Here is a 17,619-nt window from a genome sequence, read left to right on the forward strand (position 1 = left end):
GTGTGTGTGTGTGTGTGTGTGTGTGTGTGTGTGTGTGTGTGTGTGTGTGTGTTGGTGGTAGAGCACTCTACAGTGGAAAAAGTCTGATTGTTCTTTGACGTGACACCGCATCTGATCCTGGATGAAAACGAGACATATGAAGGAGAGGGGTGCAGATGTGCTGAGGGGCTCCTTGAGAGCCATACCCTGGGGGTGGGGGGTCTTCACACAGTGCCACTCCATGTTTGTTTACCATGCCAGCGTGTGACCCGGTCAGCTGTTCCAGGGGCGGTGTGTGTGTGTGTGTATGGGAGGGCAGAGTGCAATGTCCCCTGCTTCTCTGAAACAGCCTCTTGGGAAACTTCAAGAGTGGCATCATTCACACAGCAGGGGGGTGCAATCAGCCTCCAGCAAAACCCTGAATGAGAAATCAAGCCTTGCACATCACAGGGGGCTCATCTGTCTAGCCCCCTCACAGCATTTTTCAATCTGTGTGTGGATTGAGTAGCATGTCAAAACAGAAACTTAAATAGACAAGGTATAGAAAATAAGGTATTCTTTTTCTTCTGAAGAAAATGAAACTCCAAGGCAGAGATATAAAACATGGAATTTTAGAGTTATATTGATTTGCAAAGGAACCCTGTACTTTACTCCGTTGATCCGGCCATTTTCAGCAGGACTCCACACGGCATTAACCGCCTCAGAACGTTATTTCTGAGGGAGGAATTGTAGATAAAAATTTCATAAGGCACAGCAATGCATAATTATTATTTTCTTCATACACACCTGCTGCAGAGGGCTTCTGAAGGCAAAACGTTCTCACAAACCTTCAAATCAAGTGTAAACTCACTAATCAAAGCCTTGATTAAAACTTTTTTTTTTTTTTTTTTGGATTTACTGAAATCTGTCATGGGTATTTCAAAACAAACAACTCCCATTTTATGCTTCAGACAGAGCCCTTAGATATGACTAATTTAGTTTTAGGCCTGCCAAGAGTGCTTTCCTTTAAACTGGTGTTAAAAAAAGGTTATTTAATGGACAATATTTCAAATAAAATTCAAATCTGACCCATCACACAGTGAGTCACTTAAATCAGGTCATATTTAAAGTCAAAACAATACGACTGAAAGACATGTATATTTTCCTTTCTAACAGCTAACAATATGAAAGAGACAGCTTTAGATTTTTTTCTCTCTCTTTATAACAGCTCTATTATATCAAGCATGTTCTGAAAAATCCAAACTAAAAATAGCTGGAATGCTTGTTTGACTTCAATGAAATATTTGCCATGTTGCATCTCCTTTGTAGGCTGAAACCTTTGGTGAGTTCAGACATCTCTGTGGCTTGCCAGCACGGATGAGTCAGTCCCAGGAGCTTTGGCAGTAATCCTTCCAAAGCAGGCGCGCTGCACGAGGACGTAACTGGGATTTCTACCTTTACGCTTTTACATGACATAAAGTGTAAAATTTCTGTGCAGATTCAACAGCATTTAATTTTCTGCGTAATTAACCACGTTTTTGATTTGCCAAGTAACACAGATTTTCCTTTATGTAATGCACTGTGGAGAGCAGGTACAGGCACGCTTAAAGGAGCTCTATTAAATATTTGAAATAAAACTAAATAATCGCAGAATATTGGCTAATGACAGTAAAATCCAATGCTTTTGGATCCAGCATCCATAAAATCAACACAATTTTTACAAGAATAACACAGAAAAGCACAAGTAATTGTGTGAACACTTCATAGCATTCATCACTATTAAGCATTTTGTCTTCTGTACATTTTTTTGGCACATATCTTGTTCTGCAATTTTTGTGCTATTTCAACAATTCATATATCTAAACGTTCAGCTCCTTTAGGACATTCTGGCTATGACTTTTGTTTTTTCCACTATTTATACTTTTTTAGCTATTTCACTTTTTCAGCCAAATATGTCCCCATTTTAAATGAATACAACTGTTTTCAACATCCTTAAAGTCCTTCAAAATATTTCTAAATCTTTGCAGCTCCTGATACCTTTTGTTCGGGTTCTGCTCTTTTAATCTTCTTTGTGCTCATTTTAGCTACATTTTGCTAATTTTAGTATTTTTTTCCTGCTATTTTAGCTATAATTCTGCTTCTTTCTGCGATTCTCCTGCTATTTTCTACTTTTTTGTACTTCTTTCTGCTGATTTAAGCTGTTTATGCTTCTTCAGTTGCTTTCTGCTATATTCAGCTATTTGCTGCAATTTTTGATAATATTCAGCTGTTAATAGCTAAAGTTAGCTTTTTAAAACTAAATACACATTTTTGTCACTATTACAACTCATTTCTGCTAAATTGCTTCCTTATGCTAATTAAATAATTTCCAGCTACATTATAGCTGCTTTACTGCAAGTTTTGGCTGTTTTATCTATTTTTTTCAACAAATTTTCACTTTTTTTTTGTATTTTTGTGCTTTTTTTTCTGCTAATCTAATACTTTTACCATCTGGGTGTTAATTTCAACTTGTGACTGATACATTTAGCTTATTGTTATGCTAATTTTACCTTTTTTCTGCTATTTAAGCTGTAATTCTGCTCCTTTCTGCTTCTGCTAAATTCAATTTTTTTGTGCTTCTATCAACTTTTTTCTGCAAGTTTAAGGACGTTATGCTTCTTTCATGTTTCCATTAAACTTGCATTAAACTAGTTTTCAGCTAAATCTTTCAGCAATCAGCCTTCGGACTAGCATTTTAGCAGGAAATGCAATTTCTCTAGTTTAGTCTAGTATTCATCAGGAGTCAAGGTATGAAACTCATATTATATTTAGGTATTTAGTTGGTTGTGCTCATTATGTTTGGTTGGTCAGACACTCATTATTTTTGATTATATTTTTCCCAGCAGCTTTTAGATTTACAAATAAGAACACATTTTTTGAAAAAAAAAAACAAAACAAAACAGTGAGCCTTGGTGTTAAAGTAGCAGCCTAATGCGTGAGTGTCAGACAACATACAGTATATCTACCCCCTTGATAGGTGCCATTCACTTGTCTCGCTGTAACCGAAACCCATGAAAACAACAGTGGCCTCTTCAATAATTCAGGTGAGTTGGGGGCAACTTAAAAGGGCTGATACAAGTGAGAGTCAGAGCATGTCTACTGCTTCTCAGACCTTGGCCAATGGTGTAAAACTGAGATGAAATCAATGGCCAGTGGTAGAGGAAAATGAAGAGTGAATTTCCCTAATGGCAGGACAATTACAAGAGCTGTTTAGCCTGACCCCATTCCCCAAGATGGGGATGAGGGGCAGAGACTTGGCTCACTGGGCCGTGTTCAGCCTGATTGCTGGCACCTCCTCTGGGAATCTGGCTACACAAAGCATGCCTATTTCCTAATGGTGGGGGGGAAAAGCAAAGGGATAGAAGCAGAAAAAAAGAGCGTAAATATGAGAGTGACCACCTTTGTGCTGTCCCACTCCTGGGTCTTGATCTGGGTGCGGATCAACTCGTAGGATGGCTCCATGGCCTCTGTGTTGGGTTTACGATAGCCAGGGATCACATTGTACAGCTGGAAACCAAATGTCACCAACCAGCTGTTCACATCTGTAGGGAAGGGGTTAAAATAGTGAAACATGGATGGTTGCTAGGTATACCCATCTAACAAACACATTCAGACAAACTGCAGACAAGATCAATGATTCATTTATTAAATCTGAGCAGTTGACATTTGGTGGTTAAGTGGCCTTCCTCTGGAAATACTCAGTCAGGCAGAACACTTGATTTGTTTGTAAGACTGAATGAGCTTTCCTAAACACTTAAGATGGTGTTGATGATTCATGTTCACTCCTGCAGATGTCACCCGGCTGAAGCCTGGAAACGACATCGAAAAAGTCATGGCTGCTAATTATTTACTGTGACTTCATGTCACAGGAGACCAACAGAAGATGTTTTTAATATACAACGGCTTCCTCCGCAGTCATTTTTCCTCTAATGAGATTGCTGGGAGACAAAAGTGACATGTTTGAGATGCATCTCAAAGCAGCCACGGACACTGCGGCTGAATGCGCAGCTGCTGTTTACTGTCAATAATTTTCAGGATCACAGAAAAAAGGGCCGAAACATGTCAGGATTCAAAACCTGATCAATCCGAGCTATTTGTCTCGGGCTCTTGTTTATGGACAGCAGAATCATTACTTTGACACTAAAGGTGTGTGTTTGGGGGGAGGAAGAGAGGGGGGCCGGGGGCGGGGTGGTGGTGTCACAGATTGGCACTGCCACATTGTGGCACCTGACAAAGCTTCTTTAAACAAGAATGTGTTTGAGGACAATGAAAGGACCCCCAGTAATTTGGTGAATGGGATTTAAATGTCAGTGCCATCAATCACAATTGAGGCAGAGCCACTGCAGAACACCTACCAGTCTGTTTAGCATTCAAAGCCCCTTGATAGTGGAGCGTAAGGCTGAACGCTGCTCTGATTGGAGGACAGTTAAATGGCTTTATTGAACACAAAGACGTTGAAGGCTGAATGTGAACACAAGGGCTGATTTTACTTCTACTGTCTACATGTAAACATGGAAAAAAATAAGATAAAATGTACAAAAAAGCACATTATTCCAGTCTTACTATGTATAATAGCCTATATGCCACGGTCATTAATGACGTATTTCCAGTAAAATTCTTGCCACGCTCCTCCCTTCCACTCCCTGCTTACTGCCTTTGTTTTTAGCGATAGCTCCTAGAACTAGTCCGTGAAAAAGTCACAAAAGTTAAAGCATCTGTGAGCTACTGGTATAAAACCTGAGTTCTGTTGTGTGCTGTTGTGTCAATTAACCAGCAGGTACGATCGAGTAGTTAGTTTTTCTCCATTTTCCTCTAGAGGAGTAAAGGTGACAGCAGTGGATCATAGCATTACAGGGAAAACTTAGCTATAAAATCTCACGCTCGCGTTTTATAATCAGCATTTCTAACCTGAGGATATTTAAGAGCCAGCATCAGAAATGAGAAGACGGAGGTTACAAAAAAATGTACATTTATCCCCTTTTACTGTCAAGACGAGAGGAAAAACCACCTCACAGCTAGCAGGAAGCTAACAGCAGCCGGTACAAAGGCAGTTGTGTGTTTGTGTGCGTGTGTGTACGTTTGTGTTATACAGTGTATGAAACGTTTTTAGGCAACTTTGTCATGAGTTTTATGCAAAAGTAAAAACTTGTTAGAGTGTACATTATAGCGTAGACTAAACCCGAGCGACGAGCCCCCCGAGCACCGAGAGCAAGAAGAACCTCTGCCTGATAATCATTGTTTTCAGTTCACCAACTTTGGGGAAAACGATCCAAACCATACAAGTAACCCATCAATTTAAAGCCCAGACTCTGCTCTTTCCAACAATATAAGTGTCACAGCTCTACGTGTAAAATTCACAGAACAAGCAGCCACGGAAGCGAAAAAGGCTAAATTCTGGAACCATAAACAGGAACGTCTTTCCTTTGTTTTTATGGCTTTAATCCACTTTGGAGTGATTTTTTTTCCCACTTGGTTGGACCTGTACGTCTCCTGTGTTAATGTTGGTACATGTAATATGTTAATTCTGTACAGTGGAGATCATTAAGAGTCGTTGTCGGGTGAAAAAATCTTTCGCTAACACAGTGTTTCCTGCGAACGGGAAGACCGGCGCGTGGCAAAGGAATGCGCAAGTGCTAGAATCGGACGTCCGTGGCATATGTGCTATTGAGTTAATATAAGACAATGCGGAGAATAAATTTACAAATTTATGAATAAGGTTTGAGCGAGACCAATTTGCTTTAACTACAAAGCATTTACAGAGCATCAATAACAATGTGATTTAGCCTTTCCAACAACCGAGGTTGATACAAGCTGTCCTGGCTAGAGTTTCTGTGGATCCATTGTGCTCTCCTTCCCCACCGTGGTGCTCTCGCTGCCGTTTACCTTCTCCCCACAAAGAACACAGAGCGTTTCTGGGAAACAGCCGAGTGTTCAACAACAGAGAGGGCTCTGCCACAAAGCGCCGCTCCCTTTGAGCACTTTCAAAATGATGGCCACTGGGCATGTGCGCACACGTAAATGCATGCACGTGCACACTAAGACACAGACTCAGTGAGGAAGCTTTTAAAAAATCTACTGGGTGCAGTGCTTTCCAATTCAATTTTGGAGAAGTTTTTTTTTTTCAACCGAGGCTTATTTTTTGAATAAAAATATATAAACAGGAAAAGGCAGATATTATTTTCTGCAGTCATTTTTAGACAAAAATAAATTGGGGCTGGGGTTTTGGTTTTCTTCCTCTTGCTGCACAGCTTTAATGAGTTATATTCATTACTGACAGGTTTTGTGGCATATTTATAAATGTGCTATACACATTTATAAATATGCAAGAAAAAGATTGATTATTTTTAAAAGCTACTTTTACATACTTTGACAATATTTAGCAGAAATACATGTTTTGAGTATGAACTATTAATGGGGATCTCATCTGTTTGTGCCGAATAGCGATTTATGTTTCGTTTATGTGAAAGTTACTAAAAGCAGCAAATAATTGGTGTTTTAAAACCACTTCTAAAAATACGTAAATCTTTTTTTCAAATGTATTTTCATACGAGTGAAAATCAATATTGCAAAAAAAAAAAAACATCTCAAGTTTTCTTCTTATATGTGAAAGAAAAACCTCCATAAAAGCTTCCAATAACGTCTGAACAGGAATTAAATGGGATTATTTTTGCATCCAGATACGTAATGCTTTAAATTATTATTTGTTGTTATACCTTATTATGACAGGCCTGCACTATAGCCGATTTGAGGAGGTTATGTTTCTGTTTCTTTTCCCCTCAAAATTAATGATCTTAAAATTGGAATTCTGCACGTAATGGGAGAACTTACCTGTCATGTAGCACTTTGTCTCCTCATTATTGCTGAGAGGATTGTTATTCTTAAACATGTACACGTTGAAAGGAACAATGTGGTTGCTGTTCAGACGTTTCCAAATGTCATGGTCCGGTGTTGTCCAACGGCCGGCAAGGACATCATAATCCCGTCGGCCCATGTGGACCAGTTTACTAAGAGGCTCATACAGCCCTCCCTGGTAGCCGATAATGAGCTGGAAGCTGGGGTTGGTGTCGAGGTAAACCTCTCCAAATGCTGTGTGGAGGATCTGCTTGATCATGAGGCCTGAGCCGCTGAACACAGCCAGAGGCGTGCCGATGTTGTCGCACGCCACGTAAAACTCGTCCCCGCTGCTCAACTCCATGGCGAACAGGTGACCCTGAAGGTCGTAGTACAGTGAGGCGATCTCAGAGCTGGAGTGGTTGTACATGTGGGTGATCCGAGTGGGGCTGGACAAGTCGGCGTAGAAGAACTGCAGGTGGTGGCCGACGTTGCTCCTGCTGGACACCCTCCTGCCCAGGCCGTCGTAGCGGTATTTGATACTCCATCCGCTGACTTTGTTGTACACCTTTATTAACAGGCCAGCAGAGTTGTACTCAAAGTAGTCGTTCCCTCTCTGCTTGAGGAAACCGTCCTCGTCCATCCTGTACTGGACGTCTCCCAAACGGGTGATGCGGTCTCTGAGATCGTAACGTAGCGGCGTGAGTCGTAAACTGTTTCCGGGGCTGAGGAGGTGCAAGTTGCCATTCAGGTCATAGCTGTACCTCCATAAGGGCTTATCGTTGATGGAGACCACCTGGAGTTGACCGTCGGCGTCGTACTCGTAGGTGTAGCGTGTGGTGTTGGCATAAGGTCCCACTTTGAGCTCCTTGGCCACCACCCGCCCCATATTGTCATACTGCACCATCATCCAGTACATGAGGGAACGAAAAATCTCGTACTGGACCTCCTTCACTCGCCCGTAGGCATCAAAGTGTTTCGTGTGGGTCATGACTGCTGTGGTTATAATCTGGTTTATGTCGTAATAGATTACTCCAAACTTGCCAAACTGCTCTGTTTTGCCTGACACGTCATCGTAGCGATACAAGTCGATCGGCAGTGGGGTTTCGTTGATGACCGCCTGCATGCTGGTGACTCGGAAACTGTTGTCATAGACGTAGTCGAATCTGGCGTTGACCATGCCCTCCTCGCTGAATCGGAAGATCTGTCGGTCAATCAGCGGACCGATCTGGCGGTAGCGGATCGTGCAGGTGAAGCCTTCGCTCTGCAGGTTGACGGTCTTCAGCATTCCTGCCACCTCGTCGTAGGAGAACCCGATGCGCGTGGTGTCGTAAAGGATCTCCAGCAGCTTCGAAAGCTTCCCGTATTTGTAGATCACCCTGCGGCCTGTGCCCAGGTGGGTGGTCTGAAGCAGCTGACCATCCTCGCTGTAGTCTTGGAGCACCGAAGCGTTGCCTTCCGGGGGTCGATAGGTGTTTCTGTAGTAGCCGATGGAGCGGGAAGTCTCTAAGGTATGCCGTGCTACGTTGGGCATGGTCACAGAACTGAGACGGTCATTTTTGTCGAATTCAAAGATGTACTGTCTCTGACTGTAGAGCAGCAGAACCATAGACTGTAAAGAGAAGAGGAAAAGATTCTGATCAAAAGCTTTCCTGTAAAGATAAAGTTGATGGTGCGGGTTGAAAAGAGATGTAAAACAGTGTGTAACATACACAAAAAACACGAAACCTTAACATTTTTTTAACATAAAAACTTGCATTAGATCAGATTAAATTCTCTAGGATTCAAGTGGAAGTATTTATTTTTCTTTAACTTTGAAATTTTCAAAGATTTTAAAAATCTTGGATAAAGCTTCTCAACCAACCGGCCATAAGATCTGTTACAGTAACTAATACAAGAAAATGACATTTTAAACAAGCAAGCAAGTTCATTGAACCTATAAATGACATTGTTAAAACAGCAGTGAGGTTATCTCACCAGATTACTGAAAAGAAAAAAAAAAAAACTTAGGTTCGATTGTTAAAAAGGTGACTTCCTGCCATTTTTATCATAAATTTCTAAGCCAGAGAATAACAGCTCTTTGCCTTCCCCCACAGTCATGCCTTCAATTAGTGAGCAGAAAGCGACGTTGCACGCTGTTCTTTTCATCAAGAGCTATTTCTGGTTGAACTTTGCTGTCAGACTAGGGTAACAAAGAACAGTGTCTGCGGCGCACCCGACACTTTTAATTATGTTTTAGCTGATATTTCTGCTCGAGTTTTATGGTGTGTGCAGCACAAACCTGGCTGGAGATTCGCAAGTTAATTTTTGAATTCTCATCTAAACTCTGCCACCGGCTTTCTTAAACAAACACGCTGACTGTATTTCTACAGTCTTTATTGCATTTTCGTATTCAAACCACTTATTTAGGCGACGGGCAGCTCGTACCTTTTCAAGATAAGTGTAGCTCCAAGATTTACCGTCGGCAAATATCTGAGACGTGATTCTGCCGTTCTGGTCGTACTCCATGCGTACGGACATCGTCCCTCGTTGGATCCCTGCCACGTGTCCTCCAGGGGAGTAGGTGACATTTACCCCGTTTAGACGACTGCTCGGTGCCCATAAGGTGGGCCGGCCAGCGTGATCGTAGTGGATCCGCAACGTAAACTTCCTGTGATCATCGTAGACTTTCTCAGTTCTGGTGATTCGATCAAAGTCCAGCGAAAGAAGGTTCCTATTATGAACCTAAAGGAGAAGAAGAACAGAATCAAGAGACGGAATTGGAACAAAGCAGCGCCACAAAGAAAAGAACAGATGCTTTCAAAAGTTTGAAAAGATGTGGGGAAGAACTGGGACACGGCTTTAAAGAGGAGGAACTTCAACAGAAGCGTTTAATCACAAAGTGATTATTTATGTTTTTTCCTTTATTTCGTTTCATAGCTTTTAATTTCCACAGTGGAGCTCTATCTCAGGACAGCAGGGGCTGCTGAAGTAATGAAAATGTAAGAAATGCCACGCTTCTTTGTTTGTGTAAAGATTCTGCAGGCGTAGTGAGGGTATGCCAATTCATGCAAGAAACATTAGAACCATATTAATCATTAAATTCATTTTCACTACTTACTAAAAAGAAATACTGGACGCAGATAAATCGCATGCTACTTACACAGCTATTTCTGCAAACTGCAAATAAATCTGTTCTCTCCACTGTCATTAAAGGCATTAAAAATAACTTCTTCTTGCTGAGAAGCCTGACTTGTGATTTCACTGAGCTCTAACTGGGAAGAAACAGTTCACAATCATGAAGGCAAACCTTTTGATGCAGGGTTTTAACCATAATTAAAGCATTCCTCTAATTTTTTTTATCATTTGCTGTTTTTCCTCTCATTAATCTTCACAGTTAGGTATGCTTTTATTTGGCCTAATAAAGTGCCAGGTAAGGTTTCGAAGCATCAGTGAGTCAGAAACCTGCTTTTGGCTGCTCTCCTGAAACATCCCACTGAGCAGGCCGAGCAGAGCTCGCTGAGAAAACTCACCTTTTTTTTCCCCGTCTCACCTTGAGAAACACTCGCTTAGGTCTTTCATCTGTGAAGGGACAATTACACCAGAGGCAATTAATGCCACTGATATCCAATTGAGAGGATTACTTTAAGTAAAAACCACGAGAGTCGAGAGCAGCAGGAATTTGCGGCGCGGCATAAGCAAATTCAGCACCGGGAACGACCACTGTTGATTTCTATTTTTAGTTTTTCTCATTTTTGATTTTAAATAAGTGCAAAAATTCCCTGAAATCTTTAAAGGCCTATCAGTCCCTGCACGTTACTCACCACAAAGATTTAGATTAAGATCATCTCATGCTGAGAAACAATACCATTAAATTGTAGCCATTTTGGTCCAACCTTGAAGAGGACGTTGCGTGCAATGTCATGTGATAATAAAAAGTTTTCACCCTCAGAGTTTGTGTTGTAAACGACTCAGCTACTGCTGCGTGAAATATTATTTCAATATTCGTAAAATGGAACGAGTTACAGCCTTTTCTGTGTTGGTTAAAGCTGATAAGCTGTGGTGGCCATCTTGAATTGAAATGACTCTTAAAGTTAATTAGATGCAAATGAGCATCCGATAATTACTCTCTGCGAGTTTAATTAAAATTTGTCCAGTGGTTCATGAGATAGTTTGCTAATGGTAGAAACAAACACACATACGCCGACGCGGGTAAAAACATTACCAGGATTTAAGTAGGTAGTTTTGAATGTGCTTAATATCAGAATCGCTGTTTTTTAAAAGCTTTAGTCAGCAGACGACTGATTTATGTTCATAAAAGTTTCACAAAGCCAGGATTTGGTTTGCAAACGTCTCATTGCGTCAGTGAAGATGAAAAGGCGACAGCAGTGATCTCAGGATCCCACGAGAATGGAAACCTACTCAAGAGGAATAATTTCAAAATTGGACATCAAGTCGAAAGGAAACGTCTCAAAGAAAGTCAGAGTGTGGAAACAAAATAAAATAAAAAAAACGGGGGGATTTCGCAGAGCTTCAACAATAGATTTCAAACTGTTCTCTGCATGAAACATCACTGCAACAACTCACCCACCAATCAATACCAAAGATTTCTGTGTCGAGTGACAATCTCAATTTGCCATTCTACAAAAACGGCTTTAATCAGTTTTTATGAGGAATTCACTTCAGCGACTGTTTCTCTCTGTTCATCTGTCACTGCCACGAAACACCATATCTTGTTTTCTTCCCATCTTTCATCTTTTTTTTTCTGAACAAACAGCTCTACTTTATAAGCCGCTGCACAGATATAAGCTTTGTCTCTGTTTTGTATTCTGTGATGAAGTGGATAAAGAGCACTGCCATGGTGCAGCGGCAGCCACGAGGGGTTTCTCATTACAGTAAATTAACAAACTGCTCAAATTAAGAGGAGGGGTTGTTATCATGGAGGGATGCAGTCAGCGTGCCTCACCAACGATGAAAGGTTGCTGGGAGGTGAAGCAAATCTAAGGATGTCTACTGAGGAACAAAAGCAGACTGTAATTGACTTGTTTTACTGTCGAAAAGTAAAAAGCAGCACAATCAGTGCGTGTAGTGTAGTAGTACGTGTAGTACTGTGTAAAGAAGTCAGGCAGGGAGTCAAACTGGAACTCAGACAGGAGCAATCTGCTTTCCTCTGTCTTCTTCCACTCACAACAACGCCCATGAAAGACCTGTGAAGCCAGAGCTGCATCTTTGTTTTTGTATTCCAACACCACACTGCCTACCCGCCCCCCCCAGCCACCACACTCTCACCCAGCCACCCACGTAATATCACTTGACATGTCACTCAAGGTCGCTCAATGATTCCAGCTCTATCCAGCCCTTCTGTTCTCACCATTAGGGGCTGCTCCCATTTCCCATCTCACCCCTGGGGCCATTGTCTGTAACATACATTAGACGCTTTCGCTTCCAAAAAAGGGACGACGAGGCCATTAAATGAACAACCAATGACAGACAAAGTGGCACCTCACTATTAGCTGGGCTGCCTCCCAGGAAAACGGAGCAGACAACTTAACTCAAGTCACTATTTTCTTTATGTGATCAAGAAGAACAATACAAGCACGACACGTTTCGTCTTTATCTGTTAACAGATTTATTAACTAGGTTATTTCAAATGCTTCACACTGGATAATCGTCACACCTGTTGATATTTTGTGTGTAACTACATTTTCTGTGCAAAGTTATTAGTATAAGTCCACGTAACTGTTCAGGGTTCAGTTTAAAGCAGGTTAAATTTTAAGACTTTTTAAGACTTTTTAATGCCAAGTGAAATTAAATTTAAGACCGATTTCATAATAAACACAAATGACGAAAAAATTAAATAAAAACTGGCAGAAACTCGTGAATCAAAGTATTTTTGGTTGAATTATTCAAACATTGCTAATAGACCAATTGTTTTTATCCATATCTAACTATAGCAGAAACACTCTAACAACCCAAAATGTGGAGTTTTAGGACCCACAGCGGGGTCTTAACCCCAATTTGCTGTAGATGAAACCTTAAAGTGCCCGTGACATCACTTTTTTCTAAGAAAAGTGAATGCATGTTTGGAAAGACAGCATTAACATATTACAAAACAAATTTCACGTTGCTCAGATGAGCAGAGATATTTGCATGTGAAATAACAGGAAGTGATGTCAAAGGGGAATGTCTGCATGTGAATATTTAAAATAAATTTTTACCAATTATTTTAATATTTGAGGTGAATTACAATCATCCTATTTACAATGTGTTAACACTTTCAAGATGTCTGAAAGATTGATTTAAGACATTTTAAGGCTAATTAAGGCCTTATTTTTGGCTTGATGAATTCAATGCCTTTTAAGACTTTAAGGATCTGCAGGTTAGTAAAGACAATTTTAGAGTTATAACGTCCATTAGTCACTGGGCGAGATGCAGAGCACAGACAGATCATCAGTCCATCACAGACCCACCTTTTTTCATAGTTTTATCAGTTTACTATTTTTGGTTTCTGCTGTACGATTTGAGTGTTTGCAACAGTGTTTCAAACAGCCAATTTTTGAATATCACAGCTTGCAGGTAGGACTGCCACAAACGATTATTTATATAATCGATTAATCACCGATAATTTTTTCGATTAGTCGACTAATCGGATCATACGTTCATTGAATATAAAACATAGAGCTTATCACGCCAGAATGCAGCTGCTATTATATAACCATGGTTAGATTTTAGCTATATGCTAACTAAAAATAATTGCTGTGGAAGGCGAGTTCTGCTCTGCAGATATTGCACAGGTTTCTCTTTCATTTTTTTAAAATGATCCCACACTTTGAGCTCTGTTGTCAGGTAGCCATGATACCAGAGCCTGTCTGTATAATGTCTTGTGACGTCCACGGCCTACCCCAGTTACCACTACTGTGCATGTGTGTCAAGGACAGAAAGGCAGACGTGGCAGTGGAAAGTGTCAAAGCAGTTTGGAGAGAAAAACAAAGTAAAGAACGAAAAAAAAGAAAACGATTAATCGATTATTAAATTAGTCATCGATTATTTTAATAATCGATTAGTCGTCGACTAATAGTGGCAGCCCTACTTGCAGGTTTCACTCAACTACGTCTCAATCTTCCAACTCTGCAAAGTGCATGTGGTTACTGTAATCTAATCCTAATGCTCTGTTCTACCACTTTTATCCCCCCCCCAAAATGGTAATTAGATGAATAAATGCAGTGAACATTACAGCAGAGTTGTCTTTAACGTATGCAGGGTGATATTTGTCACTCAGCATTAAAAAGCCAGGATTTACATATGCAAAGCAGCAGCTTTAGGAAATGTCTGGGAACTTAACAGCTGGGTTTCGTTTAGCGAACAGACATGTTTTAGCTACTATTTCAAGCTCATTCTGATAGCTGATAAATGAGAAAAGCCGTAACGGGAGTATTAAATCACAGCGTACAGCGTTGTGAGCACAGAGACGGGGAGAAAGGCAAACACACTGATGTTAGCCACATTAACCAATATTCTAGTGGCACTGTGCAGGAGGGGAATTAGTTTTATTTTTATTGTTGTTGGGAAATGTGTCACGCACATGTCAGTAAGTAACTAAGCGCATAAATAAGCAAACATGAATAAATGCATGCCTAGCATTCCCAAAGTAATGCACATCGTCACCTTTTAATTAAGAGTATTAAACTGTTCACACGGGAACAGTCTCCTGAAACATTTGTGTTCTTCAATGTTGATCGTGGAGAATGCAGATTCAAATAAAATAAAAGTTTACATTAGTAATACTGTGCTCGTTGAATCCGCTGCAGTGTGCGTCAGGCTGGGTTGCCAGATAAGGAAATAATGAACTACATTAGTGTCACTTTATAATTGTGTTTTGACCCGAACTATCATGTGTGCTGAGTGACGAGGCGTGCACTTTAACTGACGAATGTGTGCACAGAAATGGAGGGGGGGCGAACAAACGGCGATGATCATATATCTGGAAGCACGGATCGGCTGGTGCTTCAGTACGTGCACACAGTTCAGCCTCCAGCATGAACAAATTTGCATCCAAAATGGTGACTACACGAGCGCCTGTTAAAATGAGTTTCTCCTGCATGCTAAAAAACAGTGAGCAGCACAAACAGCACTCTGCTTTCTGCCATTGTAGCTGTTCATTTACATGCACAAACGCAGAAAAACTACCGACTGCAGCCGCCAGCACTAGGGCTGCACGTGCTGAAAATTTATCGTCATTGCAATAACAGCCGGTGCAATGGGCATTTCACAAAAAAACTGCATAAACTGCAAGAAATGATTGGCTCAAAAGTTTGAATTAATGCGTTTTGCTTCAGAACCGCTGCTTCACAGAACCGCTTTGACTGGGTCGAACAATGTTTTAGTCAGACAGAACCAACAAGAATGAAGCAAAAAGTAAAGAATTAGAGAAAAAAATGTTAAATGTAAATAAATTCTAATTATGATGAATTTATAATAGTTTTACATCTAAAAATCATTTTATTCTTTTAATCTATTTTCCTCATTCAGCAACCTATTAAATTTCTGTTATGTTTCATGTAGGATAAATGCACATTTTTTTCAGTCAGTATTTAATACAGCTGGCAAAATAAATTGTTAAAATATGTATTATGTGCTTCTGTTTTTTTAATTCAGGAGATTATAAAAAAATCCTTCATTTTATGGAGAAAGACCCTCTTGATTCAAGAGAAAACTCCGGTTTTTAAGAAAATAGCTGCTTATCAATTGTTAATCAATCTATAAGATAAATCAACTTCAGATTAACTCAATCAATAACTTGTATCCTTAAGGAGTTAACTTAATTACATGAATATAAGTAGATATAAATTAAGTGTTTTATTGATTTGGCCGATTAATAGATTAATCGAAAAAATAATCGACAGATTACTTGATTATTAAAATAATCGTTAGTTGCGGCCCTAATTTTAATCAAGACGTAACAATAGTTAAACAATAAATTATAACAGTCAATACCTAAAAAGGGAAACTAAGAAAATGGTGTAGTGCTTTTAAAATCAGTAACTAACCTGGCTTATAAATTTCTTCAACATAATTGGCCAGTTGGATGGATCTCTTCATATTTTTAAAAAAATTCATGCTGTCGTCATCGCAATCTTAAGCACTGTTATCGCATGTCGCGAGTTTTCCTAATATCGTGCAGCCCTATCACACACTTGATTTCAACAGAGGAGGGTTTGAAAACTCTCCAGTGCGAGTCCTCGACTCAGAATCTTCTGGTTTCAGAGGAAACAAGAATAGTAATTGTGAAGCAGCAGAGAAGCTACGTTTTCACTCAAAACCAGCGTTGTGTAAACTAGGCTAACTAGCGCTGCTGTGCTGGACATCTCGAGCCGTGCCGACATCCAAAGTTAATCAGCTGTAGATGTGATTCTTCTCTGAAAGTTTCATTAAAATCCATCCAGTGATTCATGAGATATTGACAGCGCAGACACACGAACAGACACACACCAAGCATGGGGTGTGATTACTGTGTTTGCTCCTGTGGCCATTAAAAGACCGTTTGTCGCGCCGAGCTCATGGAGAAAACTTTAATATTAAAATTTGCTTAAGAGGCTCTGGTAAGAAAACAAGTGGGTTTTTGTGTCAGCAGCTTGTTCTTCAGAGTGCAGATCTGTTCTGCAGCCTTGCAATGGTGCTTATCCAGTCTGAAAGTTGTAACTGCTTCTCTGCAGAGTTCATTTATGTTTTTTTTTCATTACACAGTACAGTACAGTTGGCACTCGTCTTCCCGGCTTGAATTTCCACTGCAGACTGCATCTTCAACGTGGGCAGGATCAGAGGTTTGCTACGGCAGCCTGTTTGAATGTTTGGTGACCCAGACAGACAACTTCTCTGTGTGCTTGTTGTGTACGAGGCGACGTTGTGCTTGAAAAAAATAAAATAAAATAAAAATCTACAAAAAGTCTTGGGTCCAAAGCAACTACCAAATAAGAAATAAATGAGAAACAAAGTGCTCGTTCCACTGAAAGAGTTTGAGGTGGGGTTTTTACTACAAAGAGGTTTGAATATGTTTTGGTTGGGATCATAACAACTTCACACTACAAAGCTCTGCAAGGAAAAAAACAACAATTTGTAAAATGAAATTTGTCAATTTGTAAAATGAAATTTGTCAGTGTATAAAATTAAATTGGTAAAATGCTTTTTTTATTCATTTGTAAACACAAAAGGCTCTATATTTAGTCTCTAACTGTGTTGATAAAACGTTTTCCATTTATTTTTATGTGGTTGTACTAATTCCAAATAGTGCGTGCAACTTCTGACCATTTTCCTGGTACACAGTCTGTTTAGGACCTGCTGTTCCTTAGGGGGACTAACGCCTAGGGCTGCCACGATTAGTCGACTAGTCATGATTATGTCAACTATTAAAAACATCAATAATTTAATAGTCGATGCGTCATTTTTTTTTCTAACTTTGAATTCTTTTTAGTCGACTAATCACCGATTAGGGAAAAGACCATTGTTGGGTCAGGGATTTGGTTTAGGACTAATGTGTGAATTGAGTTTTGGCTAGGATTAAGCTCAGGTGAGGTTAGGTTTAAGGGTCAGGGTAAGGCTGTAGAAATAACTGGTAAATGAATGGAAGTCAATGCAAAGTCCCTCTGAGGATAGAAAAACAAACATACCTGTGTCCACGTGTGTGTGTGTGGGTGGGGTGGGGGGCTATGAAAGTGTTGGCCATTCTTCCTGGACTCCTCTTAGTGGTGCACTCACCAAGGTTACAATATTTTTAAACTCAAGTTGATTACTCTCTTTGCTTAAAGACGTTATTAT

The 17,619-nt window shown here is 40.1% G+C and overlaps 1 protein-coding gene across 11 annotated transcripts in view; it reads right to left on the reverse strand.

Moving 5' to 3' along the window:
- Window positions 1-17,619, reverse strand: part of tenm4 (teneurin transmembrane protein 4) — a gene marked incomplete in the record, with an annotated part of 177,421 nt that overhangs the window by 7,726 nt on the left and 152,076 nt on the right. For all 11 annotated transcript variants that reach the window (XM_014027265.1, XM_014027266.1, XM_014027267.1 and 8 more), the window contains 3 exon segments: window positions 3,397-3,539; window positions 6,826-8,440; window positions 9,256-9,552. In XM_014027265.1, the coding sequence (XP_013882719.1) occupies window positions 3,397-3,539; window positions 6,826-8,440; window positions 9,256-9,552 (2,055 nt within the window).

The sequence above is a fragment of the Austrofundulus limnaeus genome, unplaced genomic scaffold, assembly GCF_001266775.1.
Source record: "Austrofundulus limnaeus strain Quisiro unplaced genomic scaffold, Austrofundulus_limnaeus-1.0 Scaffold627, whole genome shotgun sequence".
NCBI lineage: Eukaryota > Metazoa > Chordata > Actinopteri > Cyprinodontiformes > Rivulidae > Austrofundulus > Austrofundulus limnaeus.